Source organism: Protopterus annectens, chromosome 3.part1 (assembly GCF_019279795.1).
Source record: "Protopterus annectens isolate FY-2018-M chromosome 3.part1, PAN1.0, whole genome shotgun sequence".
Lineage (NCBI taxonomy): Eukaryota > Metazoa > Chordata > Ceratodontiformes > Protopteridae > Protopterus > Protopterus annectens.
In genome coordinates, this window is record NC_056732.1 from 327,021,490 (window position 1) to 327,037,162 (window position 15,673).

Consider the following 15,673-nt stretch of genomic DNA (forward strand, 5'->3'; position numbering starts at 1 on the left):
GGAAGGAGATGGAGGGATATTATGGGCAAGGGGAGGAGCTTGGACCTTGGATCAGATGCTGGTGAAGCTGCTGTCTCGGATCCGATCCGGATCCCAATGCCCACAGATTGATGATCAAATGAAGCCTACTACTTCAGATTGTCTGTTTTCCTCAAGTCAGTTAAAAACAAAACAAAAAAAAAGTCATATCTGCATTACTACATTTACTATGCAGGTATCTGATGTAATGTGCATTTGATCTTTTATCAGTTAGGAAAAGTCATTTCACTATGGTGTCCTAATGCCTTAAGTAATTGTGTACATATAAGTATGACTATATCCCATCATGTTCTTTCACAAATGCCTCAGACTACCAGAACATGCAGATGCCCTTCTTTTATCAATGAAAATAATTATGGAACTTTTTCAGCTTGATAATAAATGGTGATAGGAAATGAGCAACTGAACAGAGAGAATGCCTCTATAGATAAGAGACTGGAAGGGGCTTTATTACAGAAGATTGCGAGCGATTCCATGACATCATTAGAGGCGGAGTCAATGTCGACTAACTTACAGGAATTACATGGTAATTAAAGAGCTTTAGGAGCGAGACATAAAACCATACAGGTCACGGCACAAGTACATCAGGCACAAGAAGCAGCGAGTTTAAAAGCTTTATCGTCTGTACTGGATGCATCGGTCCCTTTAGGTCTGCACAAACTCTCTTTTTCCCTGCCAGGGAAGGCACAACAACTCAATTCCTTTACAAAGGGAAGGAGTCGAAGCAGGCAGAAAAGAAAACTCGAGGAGGAGCGAGCAGGCTCGGGCAATATAAAGAAGGCTTTTCATCAGATGATAAAATAGTCTGGAATTTATCCAGTTATATCTTCTCTGAGAATGAACTTAAAGTTTTGCAGAAAGGACTATTGTTTATACCCAGCAGGTACTCTAATTATACTAAAGTTATTTTTGATATTAAACTATTTGCTAGAAATTTAACGTTAAAAATTATGTTTAAGGGCATGGATGAACAAGCGAATATGTTTAAGAAACCAAGTACATTCATTCCGATGACAAATCCATTGATAAATGCTTTTGAAAGTATGCGTATTGAGGAAATTTATAAATTACAAATGTCAGATGATAAAAAATGTAGACCTAAAAGAAGCAATTTTAATTTAACTAAGGATGAACAAAATGCCTTGAAAAGAACTGCAAGAAAACACAGACATAATTATACGTCCTGCTGATAAAGGCGGGCCGACAGTGATTTTGGATGCAGAGGGGTACACACATGAAATGCTTAACATGTTAGAGACTGATGGTTTCTATAAGAAATTAAGCATCTTACATGACTGAATATGTTAAACAACGTTTATGTCAACTTATGAAAAATTACTATACAACTAAGGGACTGTTTGAATATTTTGTTATACAGCATCCTGAAATTCCCGTCTTACAGGGATTACCGAAGCTACATAAAGACAAAATGAATCCACCTTTGAGGCCGATAGTGTCAGGGAGGAGATGGTGTACAGAAACGATCTCCATACATATATATATATATATATATATATATATATATATATATATATATATATATATGAGAGAGAGAAACATCTGAGGCCAATGCTGAACAACATTTGCCAAGTTCTGAGAGATACAGAGCATTTTTTAAAAGATTTGTATGCCTATGTGCACAATAAAAGGAAGGATGAGACATTCATATTAGTGACGATGGACGTTGTGCCCCTCTTCACGGTGATACCTAATGAGTTGGGTCTGAGAAGTTTAGAGAGATTCATCAGGGAATACTCCAGTACCGAAGAGAGACATATACATGTGTTGGTGGAATTGACTAAGTTGGTTTAGTACAACAATGTTTTTATTTTTGATAAAGATGCGTTTTGGCAATGCAATGGCGTAGCTATGGGCACTTCATGTGCTAATATCTACACAAATGCAGTGATGGTTATATGGGAAACAATTTATTTTACAGGGACCATTTAAGGACAAAATATTGTTCATGAGGAGGTTTGTAGATGACCTTTTTATGTTATGGGGGAGCACATATGATGAGTTATGGAGATTTGAAGAGTACGTCAACAGTAGTACTTCTTATTCGAAATTTACAACAATACATTCGGAAGACAACATTAATTTCCTAGATGTGTCAATAGTAGTTGAGAATAGTAAAGAAATCTATACCAATCAATATAAAAAAGTTTGTCATGTGAACTACATTCTGTCCAAGAATTGTATGCATCCACTGCATATTTTTAAAAATGTGGTCAAGAATCAAGTTTATAACGCCTCTAGGCTGAACATGTGTGATGATGATTTTCAAAAACGAACTGACGTAGTCAAAAATGATTTGATGACCAGAGGGTACACTGAATCGTTCTTGGACCATAATAGCCAACAGGTGGCAAATTTAAGACAGTCTAATGCTAAAGCTTACTTCTCAGAAAACAGGAAAGAATTTCCAAATAGTAAGTCAAGTTCTACTAATTCGAGAGTACCTTTAGAGCATTCTTCAGATGTAGATGTGTATATGGATACTGTAAAGAAATACTGGTGAATTTTAACTAATGATAATGAAATTAAGGAGATGATAGATGTGGAACCAAAATGTTTGTTTAAGAACAATATTTCCCTGAAAAGGAGACTGTTATCCAAAACACAATGCTAGAACCCCAACAAGAGCTGGTACTAGACTATGTGGATATTGCTCATTCTGCACGTTCATAGACACATGTGCACAGTTTACACACCCTCACCAACATAAAATATATAATTTTTGTTTGTATGCTATCTGTGAAACCAAACATGTTGTTTACTTAGCACATTGCTTAAAATGTAAAAAGTTTTATGTAAGGAAAACTGATAGGTGCTTAAAAGATAGAATCAGGGAGCATCGTTATCACATTAATAAGAAGGATAATTTAAGTGCTTTAGCAAAACATGTGAATGAAACTGATTCTGAACATACATTTAAGTTTTTAGTTATTAGTAGGGCATCTGAGAGTATTAGGGGTGGGGACATACGAAATGTCATAGAAAATTTAGGAGGAGAATGGATAGTAAGGTTGAGAGCTAATGTTTATTTTGGAATGAATGAGTATGTTCCCCTTAAACCTCTATTAAAGAAAAGACCCTTTATTAGGTGAAAATATGAGCAATAGGTAAATATAGTAGGTAATTATGTTTTATAAAATTTTTTGCAACATTTACATGTTTTTTAAAGTTCATGTATTTTATTTAAATGTTAAGCTGACATCTAGGAAAGTATATGCAAGTAGTTTTGTTTTGAATGTTTTAATATGAGTATAGCTTTAAGGTGATGTCACTATATAATTATCTCAGGTGACCTTGTATGTGTATTTAAACCATTTTTATTTGAATAGTTGTTAGCATCTGAAGAAGTGAGATTTGTACCTATGAAAGCACTTATGCTTCCTTTCTGTGGATTAAAACTGTTTTTAAACTGGAAACTACAGCCTCCTCATTGGGTCCTTTTGGTTTTTATCTTTAAATGGTGATACTTGTTACTTTCCATTAATTGATGGGCTGATTCTTTATGGGCCACTTACTTCTTGTTGATCAAGATACGAGGCAGCAACGGGCAAAATCTCTTTGCAGCTTACAAACAGGACCCATTAACATGGCTGCATGCTCAAATTTAAACTGCTGTAGTCCTGACACTTCTGTTGTAGGGCGCACCTATCATAATAAGACAGTTATCATGGGTAATGTCATTCTAATCTAGAATTCTCTCTCTTTAGTTACTGACACAATGATGTGCAGCTGGCAACACAACAAAAAAATATTCAAACTGGAAAGCACTTGTGTGCACAGGAAACTCCTAAGGAAACCAATCCACAAACTGCAATCCGTCTGAACACTGAAGAGAGCACATTTACTTACTAGTTCAAGGCATAAACGATGACCATTTGCAGCAGCATAATGCACTGCATTATAGCCCTGCTTGTCTCGAATCCCTGGATTTGCATCATTTCGAAGTAGATATTCCAGGCACCTGTAATTAATAAAAGTAAAAAAATAATAAAGAAGGTGGCCTTGCTTTTCTTAGTAATCTGCATACAAATCTAAACAAGGGCAATACCAAACTAAGCATATACCATTCAGTATCTAGTGCAGTGCTGCAATTTGGTAAAATGTACAAGAAATACCTCTGTATAGTTGTCCTTAGCATTAAAGTCACAGACAAGGAAAAATGCAAACAGTAGATCTTCAAATTCCTTACTGCCTCAACAGCATTTCTGGATCACCTGCCAAGGTAACCCAGTACTGACCAGTTTTCAAAAGTTCAGACTCCCCTCCCTCCAGCTGATTATATCCTGAGAGGCCTACAGTTGTCACGTGAAGTGACTGTTCAGGCTTTTTCACTTCCACAAAAGAGAGGCAAGCACCTGAAGCTAGAATCCTCTAGCAAGAGTAAATTTGCAGCCAATCACAATACCATATAAAAACCAAATCCAACAACCACCAAATTAAAGCTAAAATTCACCTTAACTTTGAACAATCTGAAGGATGACAGGTGGGTGCTGCCACTGAGGCAGTGAGGAATTCAAACATCAACTGCAGGACTTGCACAACTGTACTATGTTCATCCTTCCCACTGCCTCAGTGGCAACTGGGTAGATTCCCAAAGCTTACCCTACCTGGCAGGTGGAAGGATAAGGATCCAGTAACCCCTGGAGAATGATCTTAGCAAAGCCTATTCTGGACCTTGAAAAGGAATCCAGTTTGTAGTGTTTTGTGAAGGTATGAACAGAAGACCAAAGTCTGCTTCCTCTGGAATGCTTCTAAAGCTCGTCTCTTTCAAATATTCCATCAGAGAGGATAATGCCCTAGCCAAGTGAGCCTTAACCTTGCCATGAAGAGATTTACCATGGTGAGAGCGACAGAAAACAAAAGAAGACAATCACCATGCAATAGTTTGCTTAGAGACAGGCTGACCTTACTTAGCCACCATACAGGAGAAAGATAGCTGTTTAACATTAATTAAGGGCTTTGTTCCGTCAAGGCAGCTCATGAGCTGCCTCTGTGTGTCCAAGGTATGCATGAATCATTTATCCTATGTTTTCTGGATCAGAATCCACCACTGGGATATTAATGGCTCCATTCAAAGTAAATTCAGAAAACTTTATATATGAATTATTGATTAGTGCATAACTCAACCCTATCCTTGTGAAAAATCAGATAGGATTGGCCCACCATGAGGGTCTGCAATTTAGAGACTCGCCTTGCAGATGTCAGAGCAATGAATAAAACAGTCTTCAAGTTGTTGTTTGTCTTTTTGGCTTTTCCCGGTTAGGGGTTGCCACAGCGGAACTCCGGTCTGCTAATGATTGGCAGTAGATTTTTTATGGTGCCGAGTTGCCAGCCCGACGGCCAACCTTCAGCGAAGGCATGCCCATTCACGCATGTCTTTCGGAGGCCACTCCACCGCGGGGAGGACATGCAGACTCCACACAGAAGGCACTCCAGCAGTGAATCGAACAAGAGAACCTCTTGCTGTGAGGCAACAATGCTACCGCTGTACCACCGAAACAGTCTTCAAGTAATGAACCATAAATTAGCCTGAGAAGCAGGTTCTAAAGGAGTTAAGGTCAATTTTTCAAGAAAAATGTTGAGATCCCATGGAAAAGGAATTTGCCTTCAAAGGGTCTCACATACAACACTCCTTTCACAAAATGTTTAACTACATAAAGAGATGAGAGGGGGATTCATGGGCAGACAATCTGAGATGGCCACAAGATGTACTTTGATAGAAGCATGCGACAAACCATCCAAGTAGTTCACACAAATATTTCAAAACTAGAAGGGGTCAAAACCCTTTTGGGAATTCTGCTGTTGGCTGGGCACCACTTAGAAAACCACTTCCACTTCTGAATGAAAGCATTTCTTTTTGCAAGTTTTCCTGCCTCATTAAATACTGTTGCACATCCTCACGGAGCAAATGCCTAAAAGGTATCAAAACAGAATCATCCAAGCTGTCAGTTGCAATTGCTCTACGCTGGGGTTGTCCCATTTGCCCCTGATGCTGTGCGAGCAGATCCAGCCTGTGAAAAGTTTTTGGTAATTGCTGCTGGCAAATTCCATTAAAAGGGAAAACCAACTTCACCTGGGTCAAAAGGGGGTTAACACAATGATCTTTATTAATTCTTTCTGAATCAGTAGAAGAACCTTGGGAATCATTGGAAAGAGCAGAAATGCGTATAGAAACATTCCCGAACATGGGAATGATCCAGCATCCTTCTTCCAGCACAGCTGCAAGGAAGTCTTGAACAGAATTTCTTCACTTATCTGGTTTTGAAAAGAGGTGAACAGACCTATATTTGGTGCTCCCCATATCTGGACCAAGTCCTGGAATACCTCAATATGGTACCTTCCACTTGTGAGGGTCGGTCCAGGATTTGCTTAGTCTCTATACCACTGTTTTGCTCTGATGGAATGTAAGAGGCCCAAAGAGTCACAGAATGCTGCACAGCCAACTCCCAGGCTAGCACTGCCAACTGGCAAAGATGGTATGACCTTGTATCCCTCGCTTAAACAGAAACCAAATCAATGTACTGTTGACAGTGACTTAAGGCATGAATCACTGCCAACATATTTTACATTTATGTACTTTGGCATGTCCTGAGGACGCCATAAGTCTTGCACTTGAACTCCAAAGGACTCTGCTCCCTATGCAAAATCTAAAAAGTCCATATGGACAGATTAGACTGGGGTTTGAAGACAGAAAGGGAGTCCTAGATTTAGAGATAGCTGATCCCTCCCACCACCGCAATTCCTGCTTTACAAATTCTAGTACCAGTACCTGAAAATCCAAGGGATGAAGATACTAGGTCCAACAGTTCTTCAGGTACCACTACATTTTTCTCATGTGTAGTCTGGTTAGTGGTATCATGAGGATAATAGATGCCATGAGGCATAGAATTTTGAGAAACTCTCTTGCTGGGGCTATGTCTAGAAGAAAGAAATCCATGAAAATGCTCTGGTAAGTTATAACTTTTTCTTCTGGCAGGAAGGTCATCCTTTTTACTGTGTTTATCCAACACCCCAGAAAAACAATTTATCGAGCTGGTGTGAGGAAGGACTTCTGAAGGTTCAATTTGAAGCTCAGGTGAGAAAGGAAGGATGCAACCTTGTCTAAGGATTACAAGAACCTGCAGAAATCAGCAAGTGGTCTAAATAAGGAAAAACGTAGATGCTGATGGTTCTAAAATAGGCATCCACTCAGGCCAGACACTTTGTAAAGTCAAGAGGTGCAGAAGAGAGCTCAGAGAGTAATGCAGAAAACTAAGCCAGATGCACAAATCTCCAAAGTTTCCTGAAAGTGGGAGTAATACAAATACAATAAGCGTCCTTGAGATCTAGAGTCAGCATGAAACAGTGGTATGGAAGCAATGCTAAGACCATCTGTAAGGTGATCATTTTGAATTTCTAAACTTTTACAAAGACATTTAAGAAGAAAACATCTCTCCAGCAGTGCTTCTTTTTCTGGTACCAAAAAGATTCTGGAGTAAAATCCTTTGCTTTATGTATCACAGACACTAGTTGAATGACACCTGTTTCCACCAAATGATGAAGCACTGGAAGAAACAGCTCTGTCTGGTCTGGTGGGTGTGGGAAATTCCTTTGAAAGGGAGAGGATTTTCTATCCACTGTCAAGTGTATTCTCTCTGAATTATTCTCAGAACCCATTTGTCTGAGACTATTTGTGACCAGGATGCCATGTTGAGAGACAGAAATAGTTCACCTGGAGGTAGGAGGAAGAGAAGGAAGGGCAGGGAAGTGGGGGGTAAGGGTACTCTGTGACTTGGCATAATCATTCCTTTGCAGGGGTTGATCCTTCATCAGAAAGGAACCCCTCGTTTGTTTTCGAAGAATTATCCTCCTACCATTTTCTTTTGGATACCTGAATTTTGTTTGGCTGGAATTTTTTTTGTCCTGTTTGGGGAGAACTTAGGTACATGAAATAACCCAGATACCCCAAGCATTAATTTGTCTCCATCATCCAACTTTTTGAGAAACTGTATAACAAAGGACCTAAACACCAATTAAAACCTTCAAGGTGCATTCAAAATTTCGGATTTTAAATCAGAAGTTCTGATTACATAAAGAAGCATATACTTAATGCAACAGAAGCAGCATTTCTCGAGACTGTATCTGCACATTCGAGCACACTTCTCAAAGCATGTTTTGAAACCCGAGTTAAATTAAAAACAACTTCATTCATGTAAGACTTTTTTAGCTTTGCAAGTAAGGCTGCAGCAAAATCATCCAAACTGTAAGTACTCTGTAAAATAAATTTCCACGTAAAACCTTGATAATTTAATATTCTAAAGGCTAGATTACTTAGACTGAGACATACTTTTTCCCTGGAGATCTAACATTTCCCTCTTTATCAGGGGCCTTGGATTAGATGAAGTCAAGGACTTTTTATTTGAGCAGGGAGCTGGGAAGACCACAGCTGTCACACACCAGAGAAAAAAAACATACATTTTCTCTGAGCCTTTTAAGCACTACTGCAATACATACGAATGTCCTGCAGGCAACTTTACAAACATGTTTCAAGGCTGGTAAGAGAGGGTGATTAGCCACAGAACTAGCCATGTCTTGCTCTATAATGACATACACCCAGCCTAGCTCTGGGGTAGTTCCTGACTTCTTCCAGGCAAAAAACATCACTAAATGTAGCAAACATCTGAGGAAAAGTGAAATTAAAGTTACGTACTTGCTATAACAATGGATCTGTGTTGTCCAATTCCATCCTTCCTCAACGTATGGGTCTTTGAATCTGTATGAGATCTGACTTCAGTCACTCAAGCTTCAATTCCAATGTTCATGTTCCTCCCCTTACCCATAATCCCCTTTTGACAAATCTTTCTGAATGCTTTAGTTCTATGCAAATAAAAATTTACCTGATGGAGTACATCCACCAAGTGTAGCATGTATGCTCTCACATTGAAGAAATCTGGAAAGAATACTGGAAGGTTGATAGACTGATACATGGATGACTCAGAAGCCACTTTAGGACGAAAAGATGGATTAGTTTTTAAGGATACCTTATCTTTGCGGAAGATCAAGTGGGGTGAGGGGGTTGTAGGTAATGGTTGGATCTCTGAAATTCTCCTAGCAGAGGTGATGACCACCAAAAATAAGAGTTTTCCATGACAAGAACTTAAAATCAACTTTGGTCGCAGGCTCAAAATGGGTGTGTGTGTGTGTGTGTGTGTGTGTGTGTGTGTGTGTGTGTGTGTGGGGGGCAGTCAAAGCCTGGAAAAGAATAGTAATGACCCACAGAGGATCTGGCTCCCTGAGTGGAGGCCAAATAAGAAAGGCATCTCTAAGAAAGGCTTTGGAGAGTCTAAGGGATGCAGTCAGGATGTTATATTCCCTGATATAGCAGCAAGCTGCACTTTGATAGAGGAGCAGATGGCTCATTCATGAAAGAGAAACACTAGGAATTCCAGTAAGGGCAGGAGAGAAGCTGAAAAGGGGTCTAAGATTTTGTTGGAGGGACAGATAGAAAACCTCTCCCACTTAACTCTTGTAGATCTTCCTAGGTCAATATGTGGATGACAGAGATTACCTAGAATGCCTGGCCATCATCATAGGAATTGGAGAAGCCATGCCAGTTAGTTTGAGGGGTTGGATGTCCAAGTGTGGTGATCCCAATAGGTGAGACAGGAGATCTAAAGCAGAGTCCAACACCATGCGAGGGTGCATGAGATGAGGCCAGAGAAAGGGAAACCACACCTGTCAAGGCCAATTAGGGGCCAGCAGGATTACTGTGGCCTTCCTTGCCAATGCTTTCTGCAGGAATTTGGCTACTAGAGGAGCTGGGGAAAATGTGTAAAGGAGTCCAAAAGGCTAGCTGTGGAACACAGCATCCCTTGGTGACTCCCTCCTTCTGGGGGATCAGAGCAAAGTACCTGCTGCGTTTGGTGTTGTGGGGGATGTAAAAAAGTTTGCAGCATGGTCGACCTACTACTTCTGGATTGAGGGAAGGAGCTCAACCTGTCCGCTAGAACACTGGACTTCCCCAGAATATGCACTGCTGTCAGAAAGCAGTAAGAAGACATCACCCATTGCCACATTCTTGTGGCCGTGGCCTCTCAACTCAACTGGTAAGATTGTGTTCCTCCCTGTTTACTGATGTACCAAACCATTGGGCACATTGTCAGTTTAGATCGATATCACGCCAGAAGGGAGAAAGTCCTGGAAAGACTGCAATACTAGGACGACTGCTCTCCCATATCTAAAATGCTGATGTGAAGACTGGCCTCTGTAGCAGACCACATGCCTTGGAACAGTCTTTCCCAAGAAATGACCCCCACCACCACCCCAAGTGTGAACTGCCTACGATCATCGTGGCTTAGCTGCAAGGTAGAAAAAAAGGTCATCCCTGAGAAACAATTGGGAGTCCATCCACCACTGGATAAGAGATCTGCAGATCTCCATGAGTGACACTTGAAAGAACATGGAAATCTCGGATGATGTCTGATAGACCACTGGGCCGACAAGGTCCACTGTAGAACTCTCATGTGATATCTGGCCATTGAAATTAGTGTAATCTCTGCTGCCATGGAACCAGAGAGATGAAGGATCAGTCTTGCTGGTGGCTTGCGACAAGAGTACCACTAGGGCTTGCTTGTGAATCATTGAAATATTGGCTTGAGGGAGCTCGGCAATCTGAAGTTTCGTATGCAAGAGAGCTCCAATCAATTCCAAGGACTGAATGGGCTGAAGCTTAGACTTTACTGTATTTGCTGCAATTCCCGGAGATCAGCAAAGGAGGAGCAAGGAGTCCGTGGCCTGAACAAGTACATCCCTAGAGGGGTCTGTGATGAGCCAGTTATCCAGACGAGGGAACCCAGAACCCTTGCAGTCAGAGGTGAGCTGCAATCATTGCCATGCATTTCGTGAACACCCAGGGTTGCAATGAGACCAAAGGGGCAGGGTTCTGAATCAGAGATGACCGTCTCCCAGCCAGAAGTGAAGAAACTTCCTGGATTGTCTATCCATCTTTATGTAGTAGTATGGAACCTAGAGGTCAATCAAGCACATCCAGTCATCCTTCCTTAGTAAAAGAAGGATAGATTGTACCATCATCTTCAGGAATTTCATCTGTATTACAAATTTGTTCAAATAGCTTAGATCCAAGATTGGCCTTGGGTCACCATTTTTCTTAGGTACCAACAAGAATCTTGAATAAAATCCAGATCCTCCCTAGTCTGGTGGGAAAGTCTGGATGACTTGATTCTTCAGAAGACTTCTTATTGCTGAAGTGGTTGCTTCCCTTTCCAGGGGTGAAACATTGGGAAGCTTCCTTGTAGGTACAGGAGGAGACTTAAAGGGAATGAAGAGCCCCTTGGGTTATTATCCTCTGCATCCAGACATCTTGAGTGATGAACATCCAAGCAGGCAGGTGCAGTAATAAGTGCTTCTCGACTGTCTCCAGACAGCAGCAGCAAGCCAAATTGTTCTGGAGCATTGCTAGGGCCTTTCGGAGAAGGGACCCCAAAAGCCTTGGGTTTGTGGACCACCTCTGCCCTGGGGATGATGACTACCATTAGAGAGTCCCCCACTGATGCATAGGGGGAGGGTCTTTCTCTCTTCAGAAGTGTTGGTAACAAACCCTTGTGACTTATGGAGCCAAAGTTTCTTCTCACCCTTTTGAATACTTGAGAAGGTCCTCTGAGGGATAGAAGACTTGATTCTCATGCAGACAGGGTCTTATTGCCTTCTGGCCAGCATTTCTTTCACTTTCAGACAAAACAGTGCTAATTCACCATAACTAACACTAACAAAGGATGTTCTGAAATGTTTTGGGAAAATGACAAAGTTGCATCAAAGAATCTCTCAATGTTTATTCCAGTGCCCACTTCTCTAGAAGCTTCTTCTGTGGCACTGGAAATAAGACACACTGAGTCATTAGATAAGGACTGAAGGGTAGCCAATTGTGAGTTTATGGATTTACCCTGTTCAGCAGACAGGGACTCTTGAAACAGATTTGGAAAGATCTTTTTTTGTTAAATCTCTCTGAAAATGCAAGACAAGTGCCAGGCAGTTCAACATACCAATGACAAAGACTGCTAAAGTATAAGCTCATTATCTGAATTTGTCCAACACAAAAGACTCCCTATTTGGTGGACAGTGGAATTCTCTTCCCCAAGTTCTTTCTTGGTGGCTGCCACCGCCCCCATTCCATCAAAGACAGGGCTCTTGCTCTTGTGAGGATGATCTTTTGTTGACTCTAGACATTTTTGGGGTTTACAGGGGAATTGGCCTAGTTACATCCGGTTCCTTCCATGCATGTTTGGAGAGAAGGTCTACCATCTCATCTGCAGGAGGCATCATCCAAGTAGTAGTAGGTGTGGCAGCTCCAAAAGCCTTGAGGAATACAGACTTCCTAAGAAGATACTTCAGTGGACCAAAACCCCCCCCTTTCTGTCATCAGAAAGTGCTTCAGTAGACCACCCCCTGTTCTATCTGAGTAGTTCTAAAATCTCTTGTTGGTTAACAAGGCTCTATCTAAAGCTAAAACACTGCCTCCATGGGACCAGATTGTGTCCTAGGCTGTGTCATACACAAGCTCCAAAAGGAATTAACCCCGCATCTTAATACCCTGTTCAGTCTCAGCCTCTCCACAGGATATGTGCCCATAGAATGGCGCACGGCATTGGTGGTCCCGCTACACAAGGGTGGGGCCACAACTGACCCTGGAAACTACCGACCAATAAGCCTGACCAGTCTGATCTGTAAGGCTATGGAGCGAATCATTATGGAACTCATAAATGGAGAGATTGGGAACCTCCAGTCGCTGGACCCCACACAGTTCGGCTTCGTCAAGGGCAGATCATGCCTCCTGAACCTGGTGGATTTCTTTGAGACAGTTACTCAGGCTATAGATAAGGGAAAGGAGGTACACACGGCTTACCTTGACCTTGCTAAAGCATTTGACACCATTCCCCATTCAGGTATTATTGAAAAGCTCACCAGCCTGGCCATAAACCCTTACGTCACAAGATGGATCACAAACTGGCTCTCAGACAGATTCCATAAAGTAAGAGTAGTGGGATCTATGTCCGAATCCAGACCAGTAATGAGTGGTGTGCCTCAGGGCTCTGTCCTGGGGCCCCTCCTGTTTGGCATATACTTCTCAGAAGTACAGGCAAGCACGGAAGGGCTGTGACTGACTAAGTTTGCGGACGACTGCAAACTGGGTGCTATAACAGAGTCTCTGGCCGACATGGAGATACTCCAGAAGGGCCTAAATGAGACTGATGTATGGTGTCAAAGCCATGGTCTCAAGCTAAATGCAAAAAAATGAGTAGTAATCCCCTTTGGAAAAAACAGAGTACCCGCAAACTACAACATAGGAGGTAATTCCCCTGAAATCTGAAGAAGAAATAAGGGATCTAGGAACCCAAGTAGATAGTCAGCTTTCCTTTGATAATCATGTTGCCAAAGTGGTTAGAAAATCCTTCTATGTGACCCATCTGATCACGAAAAGGTTCGAATCAAGATCTAAGGATGTAATGGTGCCCCTCTACTCTTCCCTCATCAGACCCATTATTGAGTACAATGCACCAATTGGAATGTACCTGGCTAGACATCTCCAGCAGCTGGAGAGACCACAAAGGTACCTAACCAAGAGGATTACTGGCCTCAAACAGTTGCCCTGTGCAGCATGATTGAAAAAGCTAAGACTGTTCCCTGTTGCCTACCGCTTTCTCAGAGGTGATCTCTGTCTAACGTACAGAGCCATGTCTAACCCAGAATTGTTGAACATGCTCCATCTTAGCAAAATCAAATCTACTCGAGCTACATGCTCTAGGGATATAAACCTCAACACAACAATGAATAGAACATGCTGGAGGGATAGAGTCCCTTCGCAGAGACTTCCCTTACTATGGAACAGGGTCCCGATCTACATAAGACAGAGCCCCTCACTATCACTCTTCAAGAGGAACCTTGATGAGTGGATGGGTAACAGAAAGTTCACACCGGGGATCACACCAACAGCACTACTAAATAGGGGCCAAGGGTACTAGCTGCTAGTACAAGGGTCTAGGGAACTACTAAAGGGGTGGTGAATAAAGTAAATAAAGTAAAGGGGCAGATCGCCCAGTATCACCCTATGAACAAGAATTCCTCTAAGGGATCCTTCTTCAATGAAATCAAGTAGATCCCAGCAGGGGGAAGTGGTGAGCCAGTTGTCCAGATAAGGAAACACTGTGAGCTATTGCTGTAAGGGGGCTGAAGAGGGTTCCTCAACTAAAATGGGCTCAAGCCTTTTGGATTTTAACTGTCCCAACAGAATAAGATAAACAGGCTCAGGACCTAGAAAAATTATATGTGTGAGAGATTCAGCTGAGCTAGAAACAAATGCCTGCTTCCTGGATCGAGAGAGCACTCTTTTGAAAGCTTTGAAGGCCAAGTCCAAGACGGAACCAGAGACCCTTACAGAAGGGGCCAAGGCCCCATAAAGAAGACTGTCTAATGCTGATGTCCCAAAAGAGAGCAACATATCCTAATGTCTTGACACCAAACAAGCTCCTATGACCCAGACGTCAACCTCTCATCTCCAAGATTCAGTGCAATCCAAAATATTTGGAACCAACCGAATTAAATAATTTGCCAGCGTCAAAGAGGACCATGTATCTGGACATACACCAGAGGAAAAAATTAATACAACTGCTCCGATTCTGCAGCACAGACTGGAGGAGCTATAAACATGGTGAGGAGAAGAGATCAATCCCCTGGATCAGGCAGGGGTCAGAGCTAGGAGGACCCCCACCTGGATTTGGGTACTAAGAAGTGTCCTTATCCTGTCCATATCAGACTCGGGAAGGCTCCTGGAGGACCAACAAAATCTGCCACTTTATTTCAAACTCCATCATTAAAGAGCACCAGTGTCCAACTCTAGTCAAAGTTAAATGGCTTCCAGTACATTTGACAGCCAATCTTCTGCTGGGATCACCAGTTCACAAAGCCCTTTCTCTTGACACATATTCCTCTCTCAAACATGTCACTAAAACCCCTCTTATTTCTCAATCCCAACCCACCCTACTAACTCCAAAAGCTAAACTTAGTTGCACTGACCATGTATTCTCCATCCTATCACCTAAACTATGGGATTCCATTCCTTGCTTAATCAGAAAGGTCAAACAGTACTCAGACTTCAGACAACAGTTCAAGGAACACTTCTTCACCCAAACAAAGAGGTGCATTTACAGAGGTCACATTACATGAACCCTGCAGCTCAAGCACCCCTTTATCCCTATTTAATCCTTATCTCATTTTGTCATTCTCTCACTTAACTGCTTTTTATTCATTCTACCTCCCTCTTCTCTTCGCAATTCTCACACTTTCTACTGGCTTCTCACCGTTTCTTTGTTTTTGTCCCAATGGTGTCCTGTCATGCAAATACTCACACCTGCCTTTCCCAATGTCTTCAAACCTCTTTATATAATATGTTACTGTAACTGTAACATAAGCCTTCTTAGCCATTATGACCTCATCTTTTCCAGAAAGCTATGAGCATAATTCCATTTTTCCATCCATGTTCTAACATTGTAAACTGCTTCTTGAACTAAATGTTGTAGCATTTTCTTGCATCTGCAAATACGCATGCTTTTTAGCATACCCTTGT

General features: G+C 41.6%; 1 protein-coding gene across 1 annotated transcript in view; it reads right to left on the reverse strand.

Moving 5' to 3' along the window:
* The window catches only part of ANKRD28 (ankyrin repeat domain 28), a gene marked incomplete in the record, with an annotated part of 2,819,689 nt that overhangs the window by 808,484 nt on the left and 1,995,532 nt on the right, over positions 1-15,673 (reverse strand). The window contains 1 exon segment of the mRNA XM_044066773.1: positions 3,907-4,018. Coding sequence (XP_043922708.1) covers positions 3,907-4,018 — 112 coding nt within the window.